The 21,401-nt window shown below is 55.6% G+C and overlaps 6 protein-coding genes across 6 annotated transcripts; 2 read left to right on the top strand and 4 right to left on the bottom strand.

Annotated features, from left to right (window-relative positions):
- Positions 1-97: 97 nt before the first annotated feature.
- K437DRAFT_218748 (uncharacterized protein) lies at positions 98-1,857 on the bottom strand (the record flags this gene model as incomplete). Its single annotated transcript, XM_013390980.1, has 2 exons — positions 98-1,534; positions 1,609-1,857. The coding sequence occupies 2 exons, from the start codon at positions 1,855-1,857 to the stop codon at positions 98-100; spliced, it is 1,686 nt and encodes a 561-aa protein (XP_013246434.1).
- A 351-nt stretch (positions 1,858-2,208) lies between these two features.
- On the top strand, positions 2,209-4,807 carry K437DRAFT_2555 (uncharacterized protein). The gene is made up of 2 exons (XM_013390902.1): positions 2,209-2,686; positions 2,771-4,807. The coding sequence occupies exons 1-2, from the start codon at positions 2,523-2,525 to the stop codon at positions 4,569-4,571; spliced, it is 1,965 nt and encodes a 654-aa protein (XP_013246356.1). The 5' UTR covers positions 2,209-2,522; the 3' UTR covers positions 4,572-4,807.
- K437DRAFT_252939 (putative cytoplasmic dynein heavy chain 1) lies at positions 4,623-14,584 on the bottom strand. The gene is made up of 6 exons (XM_013390979.1): positions 14,176-14,584; positions 11,316-14,095; positions 7,218-11,245; positions 4,899-7,152; positions 4,773-4,835; positions 4,623-4,703 (listed from the first exon to the last, which is right to left on the bottom strand). Exons 1-6 carry the CDS (start codon positions 14,477-14,479, stop codon positions 4,671-4,673), a joined length of 9,462 nt encoding a protein of 3,153 aa, XP_013246433.1. The 5' UTR covers positions 14,480-14,584; the 3' UTR covers positions 4,623-4,670.
- Positions 14,585-15,091: 507 nt separating this feature from the next.
- K437DRAFT_230399 (putative RPL19B-60S large subunit ribosomal protein L19.e) lies at positions 15,092-16,497 on the bottom strand. The gene is made up of 2 exons (XM_013390978.1): positions 15,713-16,497; positions 15,092-15,641 (listed from the first exon to the last, which is right to left on the bottom strand). The coding sequence occupies exons 1-2, from the start codon at positions 16,066-16,068 to the stop codon at positions 15,410-15,412; spliced, it is 588 nt and encodes a 195-aa protein (XP_013246432.1). The 5' UTR covers positions 16,069-16,497; the 3' UTR covers positions 15,092-15,409.
- Positions 16,498-16,974: 477 nt separating this feature from the next.
- K437DRAFT_252937 (putative 40S ribosomal protein S27) lies at positions 16,975-18,192 on the top strand. Its single transcript, XM_013390977.1, has 3 exons — positions 16,975-17,021; positions 17,439-17,661; positions 17,744-18,192. The coding sequence occupies exons 1-3, from the start codon at positions 17,019-17,021 to the stop codon at positions 17,767-17,769; spliced, it is 252 nt and encodes an 83-aa protein (XP_013246431.1). The 5' UTR covers positions 16,975-17,018; the 3' UTR covers positions 17,770-18,192.
- A 226-nt stretch (positions 18,193-18,418) lies between these two features.
- Positions 18,419-21,372, bottom strand: K437DRAFT_230395 (uncharacterized protein). Its single transcript, XM_013390976.1, has 6 exons — positions 20,915-21,372; positions 20,340-20,850; positions 19,815-20,262; positions 19,166-19,728; positions 18,951-19,081; positions 18,419-18,836 (listed from the first exon to the last, which is right to left on the bottom strand). The coding sequence occupies exons 1-6, from the start codon at positions 21,151-21,153 to the stop codon at positions 18,674-18,676; spliced, it is 2,055 nt and encodes a 684-aa protein (XP_013246430.1). The 5' UTR covers positions 21,154-21,372; the 3' UTR covers positions 18,419-18,673.
- Between the last annotated feature and the right edge of the window lie 29 nt (positions 21,373-21,401).

Genomic DNA, 21,401 nt, shown 5'->3' with positions numbered 1-21,401 from the left:
TACAAATTGCTTGGTGTATAGTTGACCAACGCGATTATATCTTTCGGAATCAGGTCCGGTTCTCCCCCCCTAATCGGTCCGCTTAATCCAATAACGCTCACTCCTTCTTGCCGGTGAGCCAGTCCCACGCACGGCCGAGAGCCCCAGGGGACGACCCTTTAGCCTTGTCCGTGCCGGCGCCTGCACCAACTGCCGCACCGCTATCCCTAGCACCATCTCTAACGCTTGCTCCTTCCGCGCTCGCCCTTCCTTCTACATGCTGACTGGAACTGGACTGAGGGGAGGTTTGAGCTGGAGACGCACCCTTTGCTTCTTCTTTCGCCCCCGAGGAAGCAGAAGTGGTGGAGGACGTTGACGACGACGTTGGTGAAGAACGAGACGGTGAGGCTGAGGTGTTCTTGTTTGCATTGCCGCTATTGCCACCAGAAGCACTCGATTGTGGCGACGAGCCTCCGGTCACCCCCGCCCTTGGCGCAGCTGGCGACTTGCTGTTGGACCGGCCCTCTATCTCTGCCACGTACTCCTGCAAGATCTCCCTCTGCCGAGGCGTCAAGCTACGCGGGATCTTGACGTCAAACTGCACGAGCAGATCTCCTTTCGCGTTGGCACTCCCCGCAGCGTTCCTAGCGCGGCCGAGCAACGGAACGCCACGCCCACGGAGTAGCATCTCTTCGCCGACCTGTGTGCCCTGCGGAACGCGGACCTCAACGTCGCCGTCGAGCGTCGGCACACGCACGCGTCCACCCAGCACGGCGGTGTGGAATGGGACCGAGGCCGAGTAGTACAAGTTGCTGCCTTGACGTCGCCAGATCTTGCTCGGTTGGACATTGACGCGAATGTAAAGACTTCCTGGTATACCTGCGCCGGTCAGCGGTACGTCTCCACGGCCGTCGACGCGGATCTTAGTGCCATCGTCGACGCCGGCTGGGATACGGATCTCCTCGGTCCGCCGACCCCGCACGCGACCTACGCCGTCGCAGTCCGTGCATGAGTCGCCTGGGTTCACCACGTGACCGGACCCGCCACAGGCAGGACACGTGCTCGCCATCTGGAACCCGGATTGGATGACAAAGGTCCGTGTGCCCGTCCCGTTGCATATGCCACAGGTACTTCGCCGTGCGCCCTTCTTGAGGCCTTGACCTTCGCATGGACCGCATCGCTCGACAGGCGTGATGGTTACTTTGCGCGTAGTTCCTCGGCATGCGTCCTCAAAAGATATATTGATGGTAGTCTCAATATCATCACCGCGCTCTACCCCTCCGGAGAATCCTGCACCGCCGAACCCAGCAGTCCCTCGCCCACTCGGGCCCGTGCGAGCGCCCCCGAATGCGCCAAAGATCGAATCGAAAATGGTCGATGCATCCCCGGACGAAAAGCCGCCAAAGCCGCCAGCTCCACCTGGACTGAACCCGCCGAATCCACCCGCACTTCCAAATGGGGAGGCACCACCGCCAAATGGATTGAACCCAGGGGAAGTGCCATCAGTCGAGCCGTACTGGTCGTACGCTGCTTTCTTCTTTTCGTCGGATAGCACCTGTTGTAGTAAAAATGAAGAGAAGAATGAGCCATCGAATATGGGATGCCGCGGTGCTTGGGTTCTGCACTCACGTCATACGCATTCTGAATTTCCACAAAGCGTTCTTTTGCGCCCGGCTCTTTGTTGGTATCAGGGTGGAACTTTTTCGCTAATTGATAATAAGCACCCTTGATGTCTTTAGTGCTTGCGTCCTTCTTCACACCCAGGGTCGAATAGAGGTCTTTAGATGATGCACATGCCACGCCTGAGCTTGAGAAGGGCCTGCTTTGCACGCTAGAGGCAGCGGCTTTGCTGCTGCAAGACGAGCAGAGCTCGATCATAGGTCGGCGAGAGGACGAAGGCTGCGCTGTACCGATACGGCCGACATGGAAGCTTCGCCGTCTCTGGTACTGGCGAGGATGCCAGCCACTTGGGGCGCGGTCCTCATTTGGCAATGTACAGACCTTGCTTGCCCGAAGGGTCACAGAGGCAGCAGACGCCGAAGATACAACTGCGGAACTAGAAGCCGCTGCGGCAGCTGCAGCCGCTGCTGTCGCCGCACGACTCGTTAGGACGACCATACTGAGCGTCTACTTTCCGCAGGTGCTCCGTAGCTATACTGAGCTTGAGGACGGAGCAAACAACTTCGAGTCTCAATGAGTGTAAGGGAGGTGGGGTGATGCCTGCCGTACTGATGGGAGTGCTGACGATGACGACGGCCACGATGGTTTTTTTTGCCTGCGAGCTTCGAGAATCACAGCGAAGGAACTCCGCGTTCCGCCCTCAAGTGTTCATGTCTTATACGCCCTCTCTCGAGCTCATGGGAGCATACACGGTCCATGCATTCAAGGCAAACACACCGATCATAGGGTAAAATGGCAATCGTCTACATGGCCAAAAGCGGCAAGCGCAACAAAGTACGGCTGCAGATCAGCTCGAGGTGTGCTCTTTACCGCATAACCATGATCTGCTCACTTTCGGCCTTGCATTCACGGTAGCCGATCAGATGTCATCGGCGGGGACTGGTGCGGTGCTCGTGGACTGCGACGCCATCATGTCCGACAGTCAGGCCGCAACTCAGAAGGGGCAACAAAGTACACCAGTGGGTTGTATTGACGACAAGGAACTCAGGAAGCAGAGGGCACCGCTGAAGTTCAGTGAGAAGATTTGGTGAGTCCCCTGTCGTCGGCCGTGCGCTGTGCTCTTCACCACTGCGCTGACGGTGATAGTCTTGCTTGGGCTGACTCTCCCCAGGGTCGGCGGAACTCTCACCCTAATCACTTTCCTCGGCCTGTCCGTGCAGCTGCTACTGCTTGACTACTACTTGAAGTCGAAGCATCGCATCCTGATCACTCTGGGAGACATGTGCTGGAAGATTCTGCTCCCTTTCAACATCGGTCTCTCTTGCATCTACTTTAACTACTTCCTTTGCGTTACTTCGTCACCTGGACGGGTGCCAAAGGGCTGGAGTCCGCCAACTCTTCCTCAGGCACTGTCAGAGCAAGTGCTTGCGGTCGAGGATCAAGTTGAAGAAGACGACAAACCCCTGCTCGTGCGCAAGCATCAGCAACAACGGCCACCTATCCGCCCAAGCCAACCTCGCTACTGTCGACATTGCAAAGCCTACAAACCACCGAGAGCCCATCATTGCAAGACCTGTCGGAGCTGTACCCTTCGTATGGACCACCACTGCCCCTGGCTCGCCAATTGCGTTGGCCACAACAATTACCCGCATTTCCTGCGATTTCTTTACTCCGTTTGCGTGACCTGCTCGGCGCACCTTGTCCTGATCACCTGTATAGCCCTCGATTATTGGGGCCAGACTACTAGCGGGTACTTCAGACCGCCAACAACGGCCGTCACGGTCTTATGCATTCTGAATTATATATTTTGCGGCATCACCTTGCTGCTTGTCGGCGTTTTTACCATGTGGCACATCTGGTTGCTCTGCAACAACATGACCACCGTCGAAAGCGCCGAGACGGACAAGGTCGAAACGATGGTACGACGCGGCCGCCTCGCGCGAGGACGCGATTTGATCGATTTTCCATTCACTCTCTCGCCATTCTGGCGGAATATCACCGTCGTCCTTGGTCCGACACCGGTCCATTGGTTCTTCATGCCTGGTCGCAAGGCGTGTGATGGTGATGGGCTCAGCTACGAGACATGTTCGCAGGTCGAACCGCACAAGCAGTACGACTGGCCGCCGAAGGACCCACTCAAGACTCTTGAACATGACTATATGCGTCAAAAGGCAGGTCGAAGAGAATACGAGGCAGCAGTGACTGGCGGGCAAAACGGATGGCACGGCCTTTCATCGTCCGGGTCTAAACAGCGCGCGGAATCAATGCATCAGCGGCGGCAAAGGGTACACGACGTCGGCGGAGGCGAGCTGCCTACGGCTCATGATGCTGAACAGATCGAACCTGAGCTCGAGGGGGCGCGATCCAGCGCGTTACAATGCCCATCCCAGAGCCACCATTACAACTATAGCGTCTCGCCATGGCACCCGGACTTTGGGCTCCACAGAGACGATTACGATGCTGACGAGGGAAGGCGGAGCAGTGACACCAGCACCGATGAGGACGGCGAAGATGAAGATGCAGACCTGGGCGAAGAGAATGAGAGGCAATCATTGTGGCCATCGATGGAAGGTTCCCGAGCACCGCGGCCGTATCCAACAAGCGCCTTCCCCATTGGCGAACCCACTGGTGACTCTGATTCCAGCTCAGAGCGAGATGGGCTCTCAGCGCACGGCGACGAGTGTCTCGCGGACGGCATGCGGAGCCGCGTACGGCGCGGGTCGGAAGGATACGAGGTGCAGCCTAAGCAATTTGATTTGGCTTATGAGTACGAGCAAACCTTATTGGAAAACCAGATGATGCGGGAGCATTTCCTGGCACAGGAATGCGAAATGCACGGTCTGGCTGCAGATGGCCCAGATGCTCAAGATGGCGGAGGCGCACGGCGGACGCAAACGCTGCTCTTGCCCTCGGAAGTGCTGCGGCAGCGAGCACAGCAACATGATGCTCACGTGCATGCCCCCACCCCATGAAGATTTGGTAGCGGCACAGCTGCTGCTGGGGGATGTACAGACACACGGACGTTTGAATTGCATCAACTTGTAGAATTAGCGACAGCAAAGTGGCATTGTTCACCAACAGTACAGGAGCGTACAACGATTGAACTGCGACGGAAATGGAGTACAGGTGTCAGCGGTTAGTCTGCGAACAAGCTGACATGCGAGGAAGCTCACCAAAGCTGGTGAGGCTGCGGCACGCGAGCCCATGCCGGCCGAAGGTGGATTCATCGTAAAGGTCTGCAGCAAAACGCAAGGTCAGCAACGGTCATTCCTCGATTACGTCTAAATGACAACACTCGCCACATGCAAGTTCTTCGAAATCTCGCTGGAGAACCATTTGAGGAGTTCCTCGGGAGAGTCGAGCATGAGGCCATCCCTCTGCGCGCCTTCTTTACAAGCCGTGAGCAACGCAGCTGCATTGTCACCTTCGAACAAACCAGGGACCTCATTGTTGGCAAGAAGTGTGTTCATCCTCTCCAGTTGGGCGGGATCCTTGACCTGCGACTCGTCAATGATGAATGACACCTTCTCTCCATTGCAGCCCACCCTCCTGAGCAGCTCGCGCAAGTCTTCGTCGAATTCAGCCATGCCATACTTGTTGCTTGTGGCGATCTGGAAGATGCTCAGACCGTTGATCCAAGCAACAAAGCGCGAAAGCGTGGTACGTCCGCTACCCGAGAGGCCGAGCATGAGAACGTGGCCTTGTCGCTGTCGCAAGATCCTGTCGATGCTGCATGCAAGATCTAAGACGCCGTCGAAGAGGACAAGCGATGTGTCGAGCTCTTCCTCAGCAAAGAGCTTGAGGCGAGCACTAACATAGTTGCGGAGAGAGTCGCGTGAGACAGAGACCACATGCTTTGACATCCAAGGACTGAACAGAATCGGTTGTGAGAGTGCCTCCAGCTGATCGATTGTCGGGAAGTGTTTCATGGCGATCTCATCGACCTTTTGATTGGTCCACTGGCGCTCCTCTTCAGTGACCAGGCGGTCCTGGAACAGGCGCAGGCCTTCGTGTGCCCAGACACGCACAAGACCCTCCACATTGAGAGTGTCAAGGGGCTGAATGGCAGCGTAGATGCCCCTTGTCCAGCGCGTAAGCTCACGCGGACTATAGACGTAATGTGCTTGCCGATCTGGTGTGAACTCATTTTGCGAGGCCAGATAGAAGTCGACCATGGCTGCTGTGAGCGGTTCAGCAAAGCCGCGCAGATTAGGCGTAACCTTGAGCATGGCTCGGTTGAAGGTGGCATAGATTTGGTTGAGCGAAATTTCACCCGGATAGTCAACCATGACCAGAGGCGCATGCCGCAGGAATCGGTGGCTTAGAGGCACACGACCTGGATCCGTAGGCGGGTTACACGCGCCAACAAATTGAATGCGCTCCAATCGCACCCAGGCCTTGTCCGATGTTCTCCAAAATCCGCCGCATTCCACCAGCTGTCGAAGGAATGAGATAACACGTTGTGTGCCATACTTGTCCGTTGAAGGGAGATTGATCTCGTCGCAGAAGACGACAATCCAGCGTCCAATCTGTTGCGGGGAAAGAATCACGCCGTTGGGGGTTTTGCGGTACTCGCAATACTGCTCGAATGTCTTGAGGATCAGCTCTGGCGTGGTCGCGCTGGAGAAGTTGAGACCGACGACCTCCATATCTGTCAGCTTTCGAAGGGCGCTGAACAGCGTCATCGTCTTGCCCGAGCCCGGCGGTCCGCACAGCATAAGCGGCTTGTGTTCTGATAGCCATGAGTACAAGACCTCTTCGTGTCGGACGGTGTCCATGGTCGGAATCACAATGTCGGAAGCAAGGACCGCACTCATCTCGATTTCGATTGTTGGCACCTTAGTTTGCCAGGGGTACCATTCGGACCCAGCAATCTGCACCTCAAAGTCAATGAGTGAGCCGCCAGGTCCGACCGGCGGCAAGTCGATACCAGCCTGAGAGGAAATGAAATCGCCCATTTCGGCACGGATATCAAGCTTTGAGTCTCCTGCGAAGGCCCAGACGATAGCGACGAGAAGCCTCTTGACGGCATAACTTTCGATCTGCTCCTTGGTCAGAGGGAAATCCGCGTGGTCCTGGTTGTACTCTTGAACATTCCGAACCGTCTTGTTCAAAAGGCTGAACAGAGTGTTCAGGGCTCGTGCCACAGTGAAGTCCATGATGTGCCAGACCGATTGGGCGAAATCGAGAGACTTGGTGACCAGGCCTTGTTCCTCAAAGAACGGAGCAATTGCATCTGCAATGACGCGCTGGTTTTGCAATTCGGGTGGCACTTCCGAGTCGTCCGATAAGATCGCGCGCTTCGGTTTGGCCATCCCGAGCGAGTCATCCTCGTCGTTGCCAAGCAGCATCGACCGCATGTTGCTGAGATAGTTGTGATACAGCATGCTCGGCGTGACGATATCGTCGCTGAACCAAATCATGCCGCAGCGAGAGACCGTGGCAAGAGTAGCGTACTTGAGGTGTTCTACTTCAAAGATGATACGGACGTTTGGTGGCAAATTCAGTCGCTCTCCATTTGGCAGCGTCAAAAGCTTGTTGTCATCCAGAACACTGATCCGCGATATGTCAGCCTGCTGACGCACTGTTGCTGCTTCGGCTCAGAAGCATACACTCACCTGTTCAAGTTCTCGACCCACTCCGGATCGACGTCTCCATCGAAGATGATCCAATGCCGCTTCGCGCTCTCACCACGAACGTTGTCGATAATCTTGCGCAGGACATGCGTGAAGAGACCGTCGGTCCACTCGCGCGTGGTCTGATCCAGCGTTCCATATAGAGCCTCTTTGGAGACTGCCTTGGGGTCGATCACGTACGACACTCCCTCGACGCCTTCCAGCTTTTCCAGCGCGGAGAGCAGCACGCGCCATGCCAAAGACTTGCCAGTTCCCGACGGGCCGACGAGCATAAGACCGTGAGAGATCTTTTGGATCTGGTAAAGCTGAATGACTTTGTCCAGCCACAGACCGTCATTCACAAGATTTTGCTCGGCGCAGACCGCGGCAATATGCTCCTTGAGCTTTTCCAGCGCGGCTGGTTTATACTGCACGCTTGGGAATACGTCTTGAAGCAAGCTTGTAAGCAGAGGAACGTCATCCGCTACGAGCTTCGGAACGATGGTCTCCGACACGCTCTGAATCAAGAGCTCCTGTTCGGACTGGCCAAGCTGCGCCGGGTCGGCGTCGCTTGCGCCTGCGAGAAGCTTCTCGCGTTTGAGCTGCCCAGCGCTGACCAGAACAGACTTGAGGGCACGAAGGCCAAAGTCGTAATGAGGTTGAGGGCTGAGTTGCTCTGAGCATAGATTGAAGAACGGAACAATCTTGCTTGCAAGGACTTCTGCCGTGCGGAAGCCTTGCGAGAAGAGCATGACTTGCGCGATCAGCTCCCTATCTGGATGTGTCATCGCCATGTTGCGGAAGAGCTTCTTCAGATTGTCTGGCAATTGCGACCTTCCAGCATACGTCGGGTTCGTCGTGATGAAGATGCCCGTCCTTGGGTTGATCTTGACACTCTTTCCGACAAGTTCCACTTCAGTGTTTGGGTTCGAAACAGAAGCGGATAGGCCATGCTGAATTGTCTGCACCTGCTGCGACACGGCGGACAAGATTCGCTCTTCAAGACGGTTGAACTCGTCAAAACAGCCCCACGCGCCTACGCGACAGAGACCGACGAAGATACGACCCATGGCCTGGAAGTCGAAAGTCTCGTCACAGCAGAAGACAAGGACAAACATGCCCAGCTGGACGCCCAACGCCTTGACCGACTCTGTCTTTCCGGTTCCAGCGGGTCCAAAGGGCGCACCGCCGAGCTGGAAGTTGAGTGCTTGCGTGAGGGTGAGGTAGCACCTGTCGGTCAACGGCGTCTGAACAAGGCGGTCAGGGACGCCCAAATATTCGTAGCCGTACGGGAATACGGATTGCGCCATTTGCACTGTCAAGCGGTCCAGTGGATCTGTTATTGACGAGTCAATGTAGAAGCGCATCTGGTAGAGCCACGCAAAGTCCTTCTCATCTTGGACTTGCTGAGCCATGAGCAGTCTGATGACGTCGCGTTGATGCACAAGCTCGGTGATCAAATGCTCGCACTTGCGCCTTTTCAGCATCGGCACGTCAGTCAGAACTGTATCCGCTAGCATGTCGAGCCCGCGAAGGACGATGTTGAGAGGTTCTTCCAAAGCTCGGCCGGCCTTCAAGGTCTGTTCAACCAGAGTTGTCCATATGATTTGCACAGTGAGCACCACCAATTGCGCCGGGTAGACATCGATCCAGTCCAGGAACTTCTCTGGCGATAGTCCTTCTTCCGCGCTGTAGAAAGTCTGCAGATCCTCGTATGCCTGCGAGAGCTTGTAGGACAGAGAGACCCGCATCTCGCTCTCGATCTTTGCTAACCAATCATTCACTTTCGTGTAATCTTTGAGAAGGATTGGTGACTTGAAGCGCACCGTCTCGCCCTCTCTGCTGGCCATGGCGCGAAGTTCGGTGATGTCCTCGTCGACCTCGATGGTTGCAATGCCTGCGAACATTTTCTTCAGGTGCTTCATCACGCGCAGAACATCTTTGCTGTTGCCGATGATCTCGAGCAGGTCCTCATCTCCGACGAAGTAGAATCGAGGGAAATTTGACCGCTCTCGCTCCAAGTATTCACCAAGAGCCTTCTGAATCTTCCCGAGCAGGTCCGCGAGTCGATCAAGGCTTTTCTGAACGCCTGGGATATTGAGCACATCCAAGATGAAAGGCGATTTGTAGACTTTCTTCATGACGGCGAGGAACTCCGTATTGATGTTCTGGAATCGTGAACTTTCGACGGGGAGAATGTGACGAATCTCTGCGCTGCCGCTGAAGATGCCTTCGAGATAGACCCACTGTCGCTGCACATCGATCCAGGTATCGAACAGGACCGAGATCTTGGACAAACGCTCTTCCCATAGGCTCGCCTCTTCTTCGAAGACCTTGTAGTGCGGGGACATGGACATTGCTCGAAGAGCATTCAAATTGTCACCAGCCAATTGGAACAGATTGTCCCAGCCCTTAATTAGACGACATTTGTTTTGATAGTTGACCAACTCCAGCGTGAAGTTGGTCCATGTTTCACGGACTTGCTTGAGATATTCTTCCAAGGCAAGTTCGCCTTGCGCAGTCGCAAGCACCGCCTTTACTGTGTTTTCATGCTTCTTGAGATCGAGGTCCCAGACTGTGCCGAGCGTCATTGTCGAAGGCGTGTAGTGAGCCTGAACCTTGAGCTGCTTGTAGAGCGACCTCCAGTGCCTTTCGCGCATCGCCTCTGACTTGAGATCAGAAACGAGAATGTTACACTTGAGCAGAGTCCTCAGCACATCCTGCACATGCTCAAATGCGGCATACTGTCGCATGCGACTTGGCAGCTCTTTTGTCTGATTGAGCAAGGCATCCAGCTGTTGCCGAATCTTTCTGGGTTGCACGTTGTGCCACTGGATGTCGCGAAGCTCAGAGATCTGGCTCCACGTACCAGACAAAGCGGTCCAGACGCCTTTCAAGTCGCGCAGCTCCTCGGAGATGGGCTCCAGGCGGTCATCGGCCTTGTGCTCCAGGTCTAATGCTTCCTTAGCTCGCGCGATCAAGTCACGTTCGTCACTGAGCCTTTGTAGCCGTGTCTCAAAAGATGAGATGGTCGACATGGCGGCATCAGCTTTCAGGTTGCCCTGGATCGGCTTTTGTCGTTCCCACTCGGCAACCAGCGTGGTTATCTTCTCTTCAAGGATTTTGTCCTCCGCAGTGATCTTCAGCTGAAGGCCGGCCAGCTGCTCCTGAATGCTGGCATTCTTGCGCTTCAGAATCTCGTTGAATGCGCTCCATTCCCCCTCTACCTGGTCGACATATAGCCAATCCGCAGGGAACATGTACCGTTGCCGCTCAAGCGTCTTTTGACCTGTGCTAAAGATCTCCATCTGGGGTGCCCACTTCTTGACACTGCGCTTAAGGTCTTGCACAAAGGTGATGAAGGTCACAGTCGCTGCGGTCGAGCTGCTTTCAATGCTATGTTGTTCCAAGTCTGTGCGCGCTTTAGAGACGATCGCGTACATTTCGCTCATGGCACTTCGGAGTTTAGAGCCGAATTTGTTGAGAATGTCTTTCTGCCATGCATCGTACTTGGCGTTGACACGGCTCTGAACTTGTTCATAGTCGATCACAGCAATGCCGAAAGAGCGCTGGGATTCAGAATTGTCAAAAGTAGCGCGCGTTTTGCGAATCTCGGCCAGGAGCTGCTGCCATTTGGGTAGAGATTCACCGAGGCTGTCGAAAACACGCTCTGCTTCCAAATCCCAGAGCGACTGAAACTGGAGCCATTTGCCGACGTATTGTGTGAGCTCGGCGATCTTTGACTCGATGAGTGCCACAGGGCGTTCGAGGGTACCCTGAGGAAGCTTGGTCAGAAGCGACGTGAAGGTGACGTCCTTGTGTCGCCCTTCCGAAAGCTGGAAACCAAGCTCATAACGCGCGCTTTGCACACGCTGAAGGGCGCATACTTTGGACAGAACCGCATGTAGCTGCCTGAACCAATCTGATCGGGCTTGCTCCAACGGCGGCTCCAGGTAGATGACATGGTTTTGCAGACGGACTTCATGCGTCACGGTTGCCAGATCGACTTGATCGCGAGATGCGGCAGATCCCTGGACAGCGTTCAGGCGAATCAGATCAGTGAGGACTCATACTAGCCATTTCTGCAGACGTCGAAAGTACCTTTGTCACCATGACCCGCTCTTTCCCTCGTCTACCGACCGTATTGGTCACATCTCTGAGAAGCCCGCTGTCTCCACTACGGCGTTCTTTGGCGAATTCGCTACACCAAAGCGCGATGATCGTCCGCAGCCTCTCAATGAGTGCATTCTCGACAGCGGCATCTAAGTCGGCGACCCATTCCTCCAAGTTTGGGTACCCTTCGAGGTTGAGTCGGTCCACTGTCTGCTGCATCTTGGACAGCCGTTGCGAGAATTCGTCGAACGAGAAAGGGCAGGCAGCTAGCTCATCTACGAGTCCCTGCATCTCGTTCTGCATTGCAATGAGATCGTTCGCCTTGTCCTGGTAGAGGCTGACAGAGCTAGCAAGCTGGCGAACGAAAGCGACAGTCTTGTGATCCATTTTGTCGGTTGCGCCGGAGCCAGGCAGATAATTGGCAGTGCGGTTGAGATCAAATGTCTTTAGCGTCTCCCAGCGGATGGACATCCCTTTAGAGATCAAGCTGTTGACCTCGGTCCGGAGAGCCGCGAGTAGCGGCACAATCTTTGGCTGAGGAGAAACGAGGCTATTCGTCTGATTGTAAGTCCTGACCGTCTCCATGAGCGAGACTGCGTGCGGATAGATTCGCCTCGCCTCTCGAGCAACGTTGTTAATGGCATAAGGAATGGTAGGTGTTGGCAAGTTGATCCACAGCAAATTGCGGACCTCCTTGAAGAGAGTGATGACTTGCGAATCAAAATTGACCGCCAGCTGGTACTTGCCGGTCGCCCGAGTATATAGCACAGCAAACATGCGTCCTGTGACGTTCAGGTCTCGTCGTTGAATCTCTTTGAGCCAAGACTGCAGCAACGGCGTGGGGTCGAGCTTCCGCCTGAACCCATCACTCTCGTTCTTGAGCTTCTGGCCCTCGGCGTACTGCTCCCACCCTCTTCCCAGCACATCTTCGACTCTGCGCATGTATATGTTGAGCTGGCGTTCGATTTGGCGCGTCCAGATGATCGCACCTGCGATGCTAGGTAGATCCCGCAGCTGGCTCATGTGATTGGCCTCGGAATGCTGGTATTGCGCCTTGAATTTGTCATGCAGACCTTGGATATCGGCCTTGACGCTGTGCAGGAGCTGCTGCTGGTATTCTTGGACAGCACCGCGCACTTTGGGGCGCACGAAAAGTGTGTTGAATTGTGAGAGCACGCGCAGCATGTCCCGTGCCGTCTTCGCCTGCCCAAGCAGATCTCGCAAGCGTGCAATCAAGCTGTTCTCAACCCGTGCGACCCTCTCATTATATGCCAGCTCCGCCGTGCCCCAGATCTCCGTACCTTCCTGACTGACGTCAAGAACATCGATGACTTTGACCGAGTCGTACGCCGCGCGGATCTCTTCCGTCATCTCAATGCCTGCCAGCGTTTGCTGCTGCTTTTCTGCGCTGATAGCGGTCGATGCAAGCGTCATGGCCTTGCCAGAAGATACCATGGCGCGTAGCTGCTCGTGCGTTTTTCGGAAGGTGGCGAGATAGCTCAGTCGTTCTCTAAGCTTCAGGTGCACAGGGTTTACCTTGATCGGTAAGAACTTCTCTGCGCGCTTCTTGATGACATCACGACCCGTCGAGACGAACTCTTTTGCGCCATCATCCCAAGCTGCAAACACCCGCGAAGTTGCTTCGAGAGTCGCATAGAAGCGGTCATACTCTTGATACATGATCCGCATGGGACCCAAGACCTTGACCATGGTGTCGTTTAGATCCCTGCTGATGGCGTCCACAAGCGCGAGTGCTTTCTTGACAGGATAAGGGCTGATGCGCAGTTTCTTGTTCAGGTGCGCGAAAACAGATAAGAGCGAGTCCGCACATCGATCCAGGTCTGTAGCGGAGAGCAGATCATTGATGGGGAAATCGCGCATGAGCAAGTTGAAGCCGTGCGTCCGTTCTGAGCAGTCTTTGAGACCCGTGTCGGCAAGGAATGATGTGGTCGCATGAAATCGCTTAGCATATCGCAAGATATCGAGGGTCAGCACGACAGGCTCTGACCGAAGCTGGCCTTCGATCTGCTCTTGCGCCTTTTCCATCGACAGCCAGAAGTTGATCTCTTGTGAAGCCGTGCCGGAGGCAGGGTCGCGATCCAGCTTCGTTACTGTTTGAATCTCCTTGACCCATGCATTGACGTCCGCCTGCAACCGATTCAGGAACAAGCTGTCCTGAAGGATTGACTGTGGTTCGACCGCATCGACAGTGATCCTCCGCTCCTCTGCTTGGCATCTCTCCACGGTCTGCCTAACAACAGGGTGAACACCAAGCTGGATTTCTGGAATCTCGACATTCTGCTGAAGGTGCAGAAGCGACAGCTCGAGTTCTGCGAACTTTTTCTTGGTCATCGGAATCCCTAGCCGCGCGTCATTCTCCTTGCCCCCCTTTGCTGCGACTGCCAAGCCGTCTCCGCCTGTAGCGGTTGGGATGCTCTTGCTGCTGACGTATGCATCGAACCACGGGGCCATGACATGATGCACAACACTGTGTAGGGCCTCATAAGGTGTCTCTCGAAGGATCATCGCGCCTTGCGCGGAGGTGTCGGCCCGGCCATTGGTCCCCGCGCCTGCTCCAGAGCCTTTCGTCCCTTGCCCTGTCCCCGGAAGGCCCAGAGAGCTAGCTGGTCCGAACAACGACAGTAGATGCAGCTGTTGTGATAGTGGTACGTCCGCCTCGAGCGTGGGTACGCGCTTGATGAGCGCGATGCTCGCAACGTGCTGAGGCGAGTAGGACACAGTTGACGTGATGTTGTATGTGTACGGATCTGGGATCGCCGAGTCGCAAGAGCTCTAATTTTAGCTCAACCCAAGTAGCGATTGGCGCGTGGCCCATGGCACAGCTCACCATCTTCCCTTTCGTCCTGTTCTACAATGCTCTGCCTGATTTGATTGATGTAGACCACGGGTATCGAGGGATCTCGCGCAAACTGCGCTGCGGCTTGCGTCCAACCCGCTTTCTCGCTGAAGATGCCCTTGTTCAGCGCGACAATGTCGGCATTGAGTAGTGGCGGTAGTAATGCGGTTAGGTATGCTCGCAGAAGGCCAAGCTCGAAATCGGCACTCGACCCAGACGCGTCGCCATGACCTGAGAACCCATTCAAAGAGGCTAGCGACGCAGAGGGCGCGAGTCCGCCGTCCATCGCCGCCATGGTCGCCTGCGCGTGCTACAGCCTTCGTGAGATTTGCTGCAAAGACGGCGCGACTGTGGTTCACAGGAACTCTTCGATGTCCAGGTGAGAAGCTGAGGCCTTCGCCCTTGTATCTGGACATACAGGGAGGTGACAGGAGAGTTCCGAGACAAGAGAAGCGTTGTTCTCGGTCGCGCCGCATAGCGCAGCGCGCGTTGATTGTGCAGCGACCGAAGTGTGCGTTGGTGCCAGCGCAGTCACGCGCATTCGCGTGTTCGGCGTCTGTCGAGTAGATTCACAGCGGCTGTCTCTCAACTACGATTACCTGTCACTCTTGCATTTGACATCCGCCAGTAATATTAAGCATCTCAAAGCACAAGCAAGCAGGACATCTGAGCCCTTGTGGAACATCCAGCCGCCCTCGTCAAAGAACAAATGCCCGGCGCAGTAAAATCCTGTTATCAGCACACCTTGTGCCCATCATTGTTAATTGTTTACTCTGCTTGGTCCGCTGCTCGATCGCCAGACCGACTTCCATCCTCAAACTGATAGTGCGAGTCCTTGCAATAGCTCTCGTGAGCTGCCTGATGTGTAGCATGCCATATAGTGCAAGGAGCCAAAAAGTACAAGGGAAGAGGTCCTGGTCTGCTCGACCGGGACTGAGTTTTGAAGGGTTGGATGCATGTGGGTGTGAGGCAGATGAGGGTTGCATGCCAAAGTTTGCGTTGAAAGTGCGAAGCGTGAGTGCATGACAAGCAGCTGCAGAAGATCGGGCATGTGCAATGCGCAAATTGCCGTCCTTCCGTGCTCCGCGAAGCCATGCACATGTCCTTGTGTGCTCTAGCCCTAACTCTCAGCCACCATGAATGCGTGTCCGCTTGAGATGACACGGAAACCCTTCCCGTACGTCGCTGGACGTAAGAGTGAAGCATGCGCAATTCAAGTGTGCATTTACTTCTTCTCCTCGGCCTCGAGCTCGACAGCGTTGACAGCCGCCCGCTTCTCGGCCAGACGCAGCGTCCTCCTCTCGCGCATAGCCTTGTTGCGGAGACGACGTGCCTCCATCTGGTCTGCGAGGTGCTTGCTACGGGTCTTCTCTGCCTTAGCCTTGTGGATGTGCTCCATGAGAACACGCTTGTTCTTAAAGACGTTACCCTTGCTCTTCAGGTAAAGCTCGTGGTACCTGAAAGTAGATAAAATATTAGATGAGATTGGCTGTGGCACGCGAAAGCTGATGCCGCTGCGAGTACTCACAGGTGCTTGTCGATCTTTCCCGACTCTCTGTACTTCCGAAGCAGCCGCCTAAGAACACGCTGACGTCGCATCCAGAGGACCTTGGTTGGCATACGGGCCTCATTCGTACCCTTGCGCTTACCGGTACCAGTGTGCCTTCCAAGCCGCTTGGCAGCGTGGAGGTCACGGGTGCGCGATCGGGAGTGACCAACGACCGGCTTCTTGATGATTTGGCCATCCTTGATGAGCTTGCGAATGTTGGCACGCGAGTTGGCATTGCCAATGTCGGTCTGCTCTGCTGGGTCGAGCCAGACCTTACGCTTGCCGACACCGAGAACGGAGGCAGCGAGCCTCTTTTGAGAGCGAAGATTAACCATCTTGATATGTTACCTGAAATGGACACGATGCATCAGACCTCCCATTCAAATGCGCTCCTCAATTGCTCCCTTTTGTAACACGGAGAGAAGCTAGCCTGTCTAAGCTGCATACCCAGTCGCAGGCATATTACTGCTACAAGTAACAGTCTGCCTAGATGGCCTGCTCTCCTCTCGCAAAAGCAGCATCAGAGTCATTCTGCAATGTACAGCTACTCCTCCCAAGCTCTTTGAGCGCCCATGCAAGTCACAAAAGGCCCTGGACTGAGCGTCCGAATCCAAGTCATTGTTGGCCAGCGTATTCCATCACCTGCAGTGACTCGACCCCTCCCTCGCCGCCAGGCGCTCACCCTCCCCTCGAAATCAACGTGCTGTAGGCTTGCCTGCAATGTAGGCAACGATGCTCACCTTGACTGTTGCTGACTCGACAAGACGGCCGGTACAGTCTGGAATAGGATGATGAGACGAGTTAAAGGGACGAAGGATGAGTTTGGCAGCATCGTCCAGCAGACGGGGGCGAGCTGCTGCAGGTGCGCGGGTGGGTGTGCCAGCCAGACCTGTCAACGCAGTGAACGCGCGCAATGCGAGCCCGTATGCAATTAGTGCACTGCAACAGTGTCATGCGGGCGCGGGCTGAAGAATTGCCGCAGTCTGAGCCATATTCAAAGCTGGTGACCAGTTCCGCCCAGCAGCAGAAAGAGGGCATCAGAGCAGTGTTGCAACTGGCGTCCGTTGCGTGTACGCCTGACAAAGATCAGCGTGTGTCTCGTCAGGCGAGAGCGCAGAGAGACTATACCCACGCAGACAGCGGACCATCGGCCACGCCAGCTGGTAAGGCGCAGACACCAGCACACCAACATCTTTCCCTCTTTTGAAACCATCTTACCAATTCTATTCTTACCCATCACCCAGGCATCACCCGCTGTCAACAGGTTGCATACAACACAAGCAAGATGGTAAGTTCCTCCTCCGATCCTGGAGGCTTGGCGGAGGCGTCGGAGCTGGGTCTGCGGGAAGAACAGTAACGAATCGGCTCTACGGCGGCTATTTGGCGTGCGAGGGGACACCGAAGAAGGAGACAATGAATGATGGGCAAAGGCTGAAGGCAATGACGAGAGCGTGTTGGCGTGAATATAGGGCAGTGGGAAAGCAGATCGAACGCTGGAGGCTACGATGGACGAAAACTTCATTGGAAAGCTGGATTGCCAAGCAGCCTTCTGGCAACCCAACCAGGCCAGGAGCTGGGAGGCTCAGATCAGCGCAGACAGGTGGATGCATATATGGGGAACACGCACGTGCCAGCTCGACTGCATGCATTTCAGAGTAACAGACGAATAGTCATGCTCACATACTCTTCTTTCCTATCGCCACAGACGCTCGCAGTCGATCTCCTCAACCCCTCAGCTGAGCAGCAAGCTCGTCAGCACAAGCTCAAGCGGCTGGTGCAGAACCCCAACTCGTTCTTCATGGATGTCAAGTGCCCCGGTTGCTTTGCAATTACCACTGTCTTCTCGCATGCTCAGACTGTCGTTCTCTGCGGCAGCTGCGCTCAAGTCTTGAGCCAACCTACCGGTGGTAAGGCGCGGTTGACCGAGGGTAAGTGCATTGCGGTGTTGCCCTTTCCACCGTATCTACATTCTTCTACGGCTGCTGATCGCATGCAACGTTCCTTTTGTAGGCTGCTCTTTCCGAAGGAAGAACTAAGCGTTGCCTGGAAGGACGTTAAGGTGCCATCCCATTCCTCGCATTTCGATTCGCACACGCATCGCATTTCAACCTTGGACATGGCACCTGGCCCCTCAATAATTCTTCCCTCCCTCTGTCATCAGCCGGTCAGCAGTCTCATGATGCCAGCATGCATGCCCTCATCATCATCATCTCCTTGTTTCAATTTGCCACTACACGACTTTCTAAAAATGCGGCGGTGCATCTCTGGTTATCAGAAGGAGGTCGCCAGTTCGACCGCTTGCCTGCATTCGTGCACACACATGTCATGACTCGCGCACGGTGCCACAGCACCAGCGCGCGAGAAAAGGGACAGCATTCTATGAGAAAGAAGGGAGCGGGCGTGTGGTTCGCGCTCTGCCATACCCGTCTCTCGCCAAAAGTCTTGGTTGGTCTGCATCTTGGGGCCGAGGGGTTGCGATGGATGAGTCTGTCATACCGTTCCCCCTCACCACACTTGTATACTAGCGAGATGAAACTTTTTCACCAACTTGCACGACCCCACCAATTTCAACAACTTTGGCCAGATTCAGCGTGAAAAGATACGCCAGGCTTACAGGTACCCACGCTGCAACTATGCATCGGTCGCCGTGGTGGCTAATCCACATATGAAAGATATCATAATCATATAGCGAACGGCGTCGTTACTAGATACAAGTACAAACTAGTACAAACTAGAAGCATTTCGAACGCACGCAGTTGCCGGACTGCGTGAGGCATCCGAGAATGTAGAGAGCGGCGGCAAGAATGAGGTGATCGAGATAGATGGATGGATGGAACGTGCAAGCGTGCGTGCGTGTGCGCAAGAGGCGCACGCCCGTCGCGGGTAGTAAAGCACCGAAATGAGGCGAGACACGGCAAGGGGGAGGAAAGAAGTAGGGGATCACGCCGTCTCGCTGTGTCCATTGACCTTGGTGGCACCTTTGAGCTTCTCGAGCGCGCTGGCGACGTTATCTTTGAGGTTGAGCAGGCGGTGCATGGCATCCGTCACCTCCTCGTTCATGGCTGTTACGTGCTTGTTATACGCTGCGATCGCTTGCTCGTGTCTGGTTATGGCGACGTTGAAGAGGGCACGAAAGTGTAGCACGGTCAGATCAATGCATCCGAGTGCCCCCAAAGGCAGGCGCACGGGGGAAGAGCAAGCCACTTTTGCAACTCACTGGACCCGCAATCGCGCCTCTCGCGCTGTCTGCTCGCTGATCGCTGAGTGGCCAGCTGCCTCTGTTTCATGGATCAAGCGCTGGTGATCCTGCTCCATCGAGTCTGCGAAGTCGCCTTCCTCTTTCGAGGTCTGGCGGGGGAAGAGTCATAGTCACACCTAACGCGTCAGCGACCACCCGTCCGGTCAAGCTGATGCCGAGCCGCAGCCACGCACCTGGTTGATCTTATCGATATCAGCGCGCGTCATTTCGTACCGCTTGTGCAGCTGGCTTAGTGTCTCGCGCGCGCGCTGCACATCGTCGAGGAGGACATCGTATTTTTGGCCAAGCTGCAGCTTCTGCTCCGCAACGCCCTTCCGCTTCTCGCTGCCGTCCTTCAGCATGCGTGCGACAAGCGGGCGCAGGTACGTCTTGATATCCACGTCCGGGTACAGCTCGCCGCGCTCGAAGACGAGCTCGTCTGCAACGCTCAGCCCGTCCTTGGTCGCTGCAGACGACGTCGCGGGGAGCTTGAACGGCAGTAGGTCAATATCCCGCCCGAGCGCGTTGAACATCTTGAACTCCTCCTCCATCGCGTTCTGGTGCCGATACGCTTCCAGCTCGACGTTGCCGCGCTCTGCTTCCACCTGCGCCTTCTTGTTCTCGAGGAGGTTCAGCTGCTCCTGCAGCGTTCGGTAGTGGTTCTCCAGCCGGTCGTACTCTTCGGACGTCATCGGCTGCTCGTCAACTTCCTTCTGCAGATGATCTCGCTCCTTCTTGAGCGCCTCGACTTTTGCCTCTGCAGGCGCGAATGCACGTCCCCCACCCACAACTCGTAAGTAGTAGTCACATTGCACGGCATGGGCATGCACGTTGGCAACTCACCGGAATCAGACTTTGTCGACAAGAAGCGCTTGATCTCTTTGTCGACCTTCTCGGTCTTGCGGCGGATATAGTTCTCATTATAGTCCTGGAACTTTTTGATATCACTCACAAGCAGGGTGTCCCTCTGCTTGGCCGCCTGCAAAGGCGAAGGCCGCTGCTGCAAGCCCATAAGCTCCTCGGCGACGTCCCGCTCGCGCGCGCGCATGCTGTCGAGCTCCTGCAACACGCGGTGGTCGCGCGCGTCAAAGATGCGCTCCAGCTCCTCGCGCTCCTCCGGGTACTCGTCCTGGTTGTTCCAGAACTTTTCGTAGGTCTTGTAGAGGAAGGGGTAGAAGAACTGCATATTGTCCACGTCCATGTTATCCTGGTCCATTTCGAGGTCTGGATTCATCAGGTCCGCTGCGCGGTTTTTGGGGCCGATCGGGAATGCCTCGTCGTTGAGCTTGTCCTGACGGGTCGCGTAAGATAACAATGCTTTCAGTTCCTGTGAGTACCGAAAGCAAACAAGCTCGGCATGAAACTCACGCCGATTTGAACGAGCCATCCGAGCATGGCAAGACAAAAGGGCCAGTTGCCTGTACTTCCGGCAGCGCTGAGCCTGCTCTTCGTCATGTCCTCCATGCCGGGGTAGTTGATCTCTTTAAGCAGCGTCAACACCTCATCGACCGCCTTGCTCATGACGGTCCCGTGTCCGGCGCTCATGCCGCCGCTAGCCGAGTCCTTGGAGCTCTCAAAGTTGTGGTCGGGGTCGATGTACCGCTTCCAGACGGTCTGGAACATGTCAACGAACGCGAGCTGCGTCGGCTCGCGCACGGCCTTCTTGATCTGCTGCCCACCAGCCATGTTGTTCTCGCCGAGCGCAGAAATCAGCACAGAGTACATGGACTCTTGAAACGCCTTGTTGCGCACGGGACGCGTCTCGCGCGACTGCTGCGTGGGTGCGCCACCCAGTCCGCTGCCGCTTAGCATGAGCGACTCTCGGCCGGCGAGCGAGGTTGGCGCGAGGGATGTGCGGCTGGAGATGGACCTCCGTCCCCTGTGACCGGTCATCAGTTCGAAAGTGCTTAAAAATCAAAGAAAGCGCAAATGATGGGACTCACGTGGCAGGTGTGCTCGGAACAGCCACGCTCTGTCTTCGTACGCTCTCGCGACCATGCAGCTGGCTGACGCCCATACTAACGTCTCTTCTCGCAGAGCTCCTGTGATCCTGTGAGTGCACACCTGATTCTCCGTGCTCATCTACTGCCCCTTGTGATTGCTGTGAGGCGCCAAAGTTGTTCTGCAGTGGGACGCGCGTGGGCAGCATGCTTGCGCGCCCGCTGCGTGTTGGTGCAGCCATCTCTGCTGGCAGTGGAGGCTGACGTGGCGGTCGTGGCCCGGACCACAGGTGGTGCGATCACTGGGTTCGCGTCGCCAGCACTGGCCAGAGGTGCTGTTTGACGAGGCGAGTGCAAGGTTATGCACTGATCAGAGCAGGGCAGAACTACGCAGTGCAGGGCAGGGGATGGGGAGGCCGAGGCCGAGGTGCATACATGCATGCATGTACTACTTGTGCGATACGCAGTTGATGGTGTTCTTTGGCAAAAG

The sequence above is a fragment of the Tilletiaria anomala genome, assembly GCF_000711695.1.
Source record: "Tilletiaria anomala UBC 951 chromosome Unknown K437scaffold_1, whole genome shotgun sequence".
In the NCBI taxonomy this organism is placed as follows: domain Eukaryota; kingdom Fungi; phylum Basidiomycota; class Exobasidiomycetes; order Georgefischeriales; family Tilletiariaceae; genus Tilletiaria; species Tilletiaria anomala.
The sequence above is the reverse complement of the archived record's forward strand: the minus strand, read 5'-3'. Positions and strand labels throughout refer to the sequence as shown.

Bases quoted from the DNA above. Each gene is read 5' to 3' on its own strand.
- K437DRAFT_252939 (XM_013390979.1), bottom strand. From the start codon at position 14,479: ATGGCGGCGATGGACGGCGGACTCGCGCCCTCTGCGTCGCTAGCCTCT. The intron at 11,246-11,315 runs GTACTTTCGACG...AACGCTGTCCAG, and splicing joins AGCGGGTCATGGTGACAAAG to GGATCTGCCGCATCTCGCGA. The intron at 4,704-4,772 runs GTGAGCTTCCTC...TTTCCGTCGCAG, and splicing joins CCGCAGCCTCACCAGCTTTG to TTCAATCGTTGTACGCTCCT.
- K437DRAFT_230399 (XM_013390978.1), bottom strand. From the start codon at position 16,068: ATGGTTAATCTTCGCTCTCAAAAGAGGCTCGCTGCCTCCGTTCTCGGT. The intron at 15,642-15,712 runs GTGAGTACTCGC...ATCTACTTTCAG, and splicing joins GGAAAGATCGACAAGCACCT to GTACCACGAGCTTTACCTGA.
- K437DRAFT_252937 (XM_013390977.1), top strand. The intron at 17,662-17,743 runs GTAAGTGCATTG...TTCCTTTTGTAG, and splicing joins TAAGGCGCGGTTGACCGAGG to GCTGCTCTTTCCGAAGGAAG.
- K437DRAFT_2555 (XM_013390902.1), top strand. From the start codon at position 2,523: ATGTCATCGGCGGGGACTGGTGCGGTGCTCGTGGACTGCGACGCCATC. The intron at 2,687-2,770 runs GTGAGTCCCCTG...GACTCTCCCCAG, and splicing joins AAGTTCAGTGAGAAGATTTG to GGTCGGCGGAACTCTCACCC.
- K437DRAFT_230395 (XM_013390976.1), bottom strand. From the start codon at position 21,153: ATGGCTGCACCAACACGCAGCGGGCGCGCAAGCATGCTGCCCACGCGC. The intron at 20,851-20,914 runs GTGAGTCCCATC...GACCGGTCACAG, and splicing joins GTTCCGAGCACACCTGCCAC to GGGACGGAGGTCCATCTCCA. The intron at 19,729-19,814 runs GTGAGTTGCCAA...TCGCGCCTGCAG, and splicing joins GTCGACAAAGTCTGATTCCG to AGGCAAAAGTCGAGGCGCTC.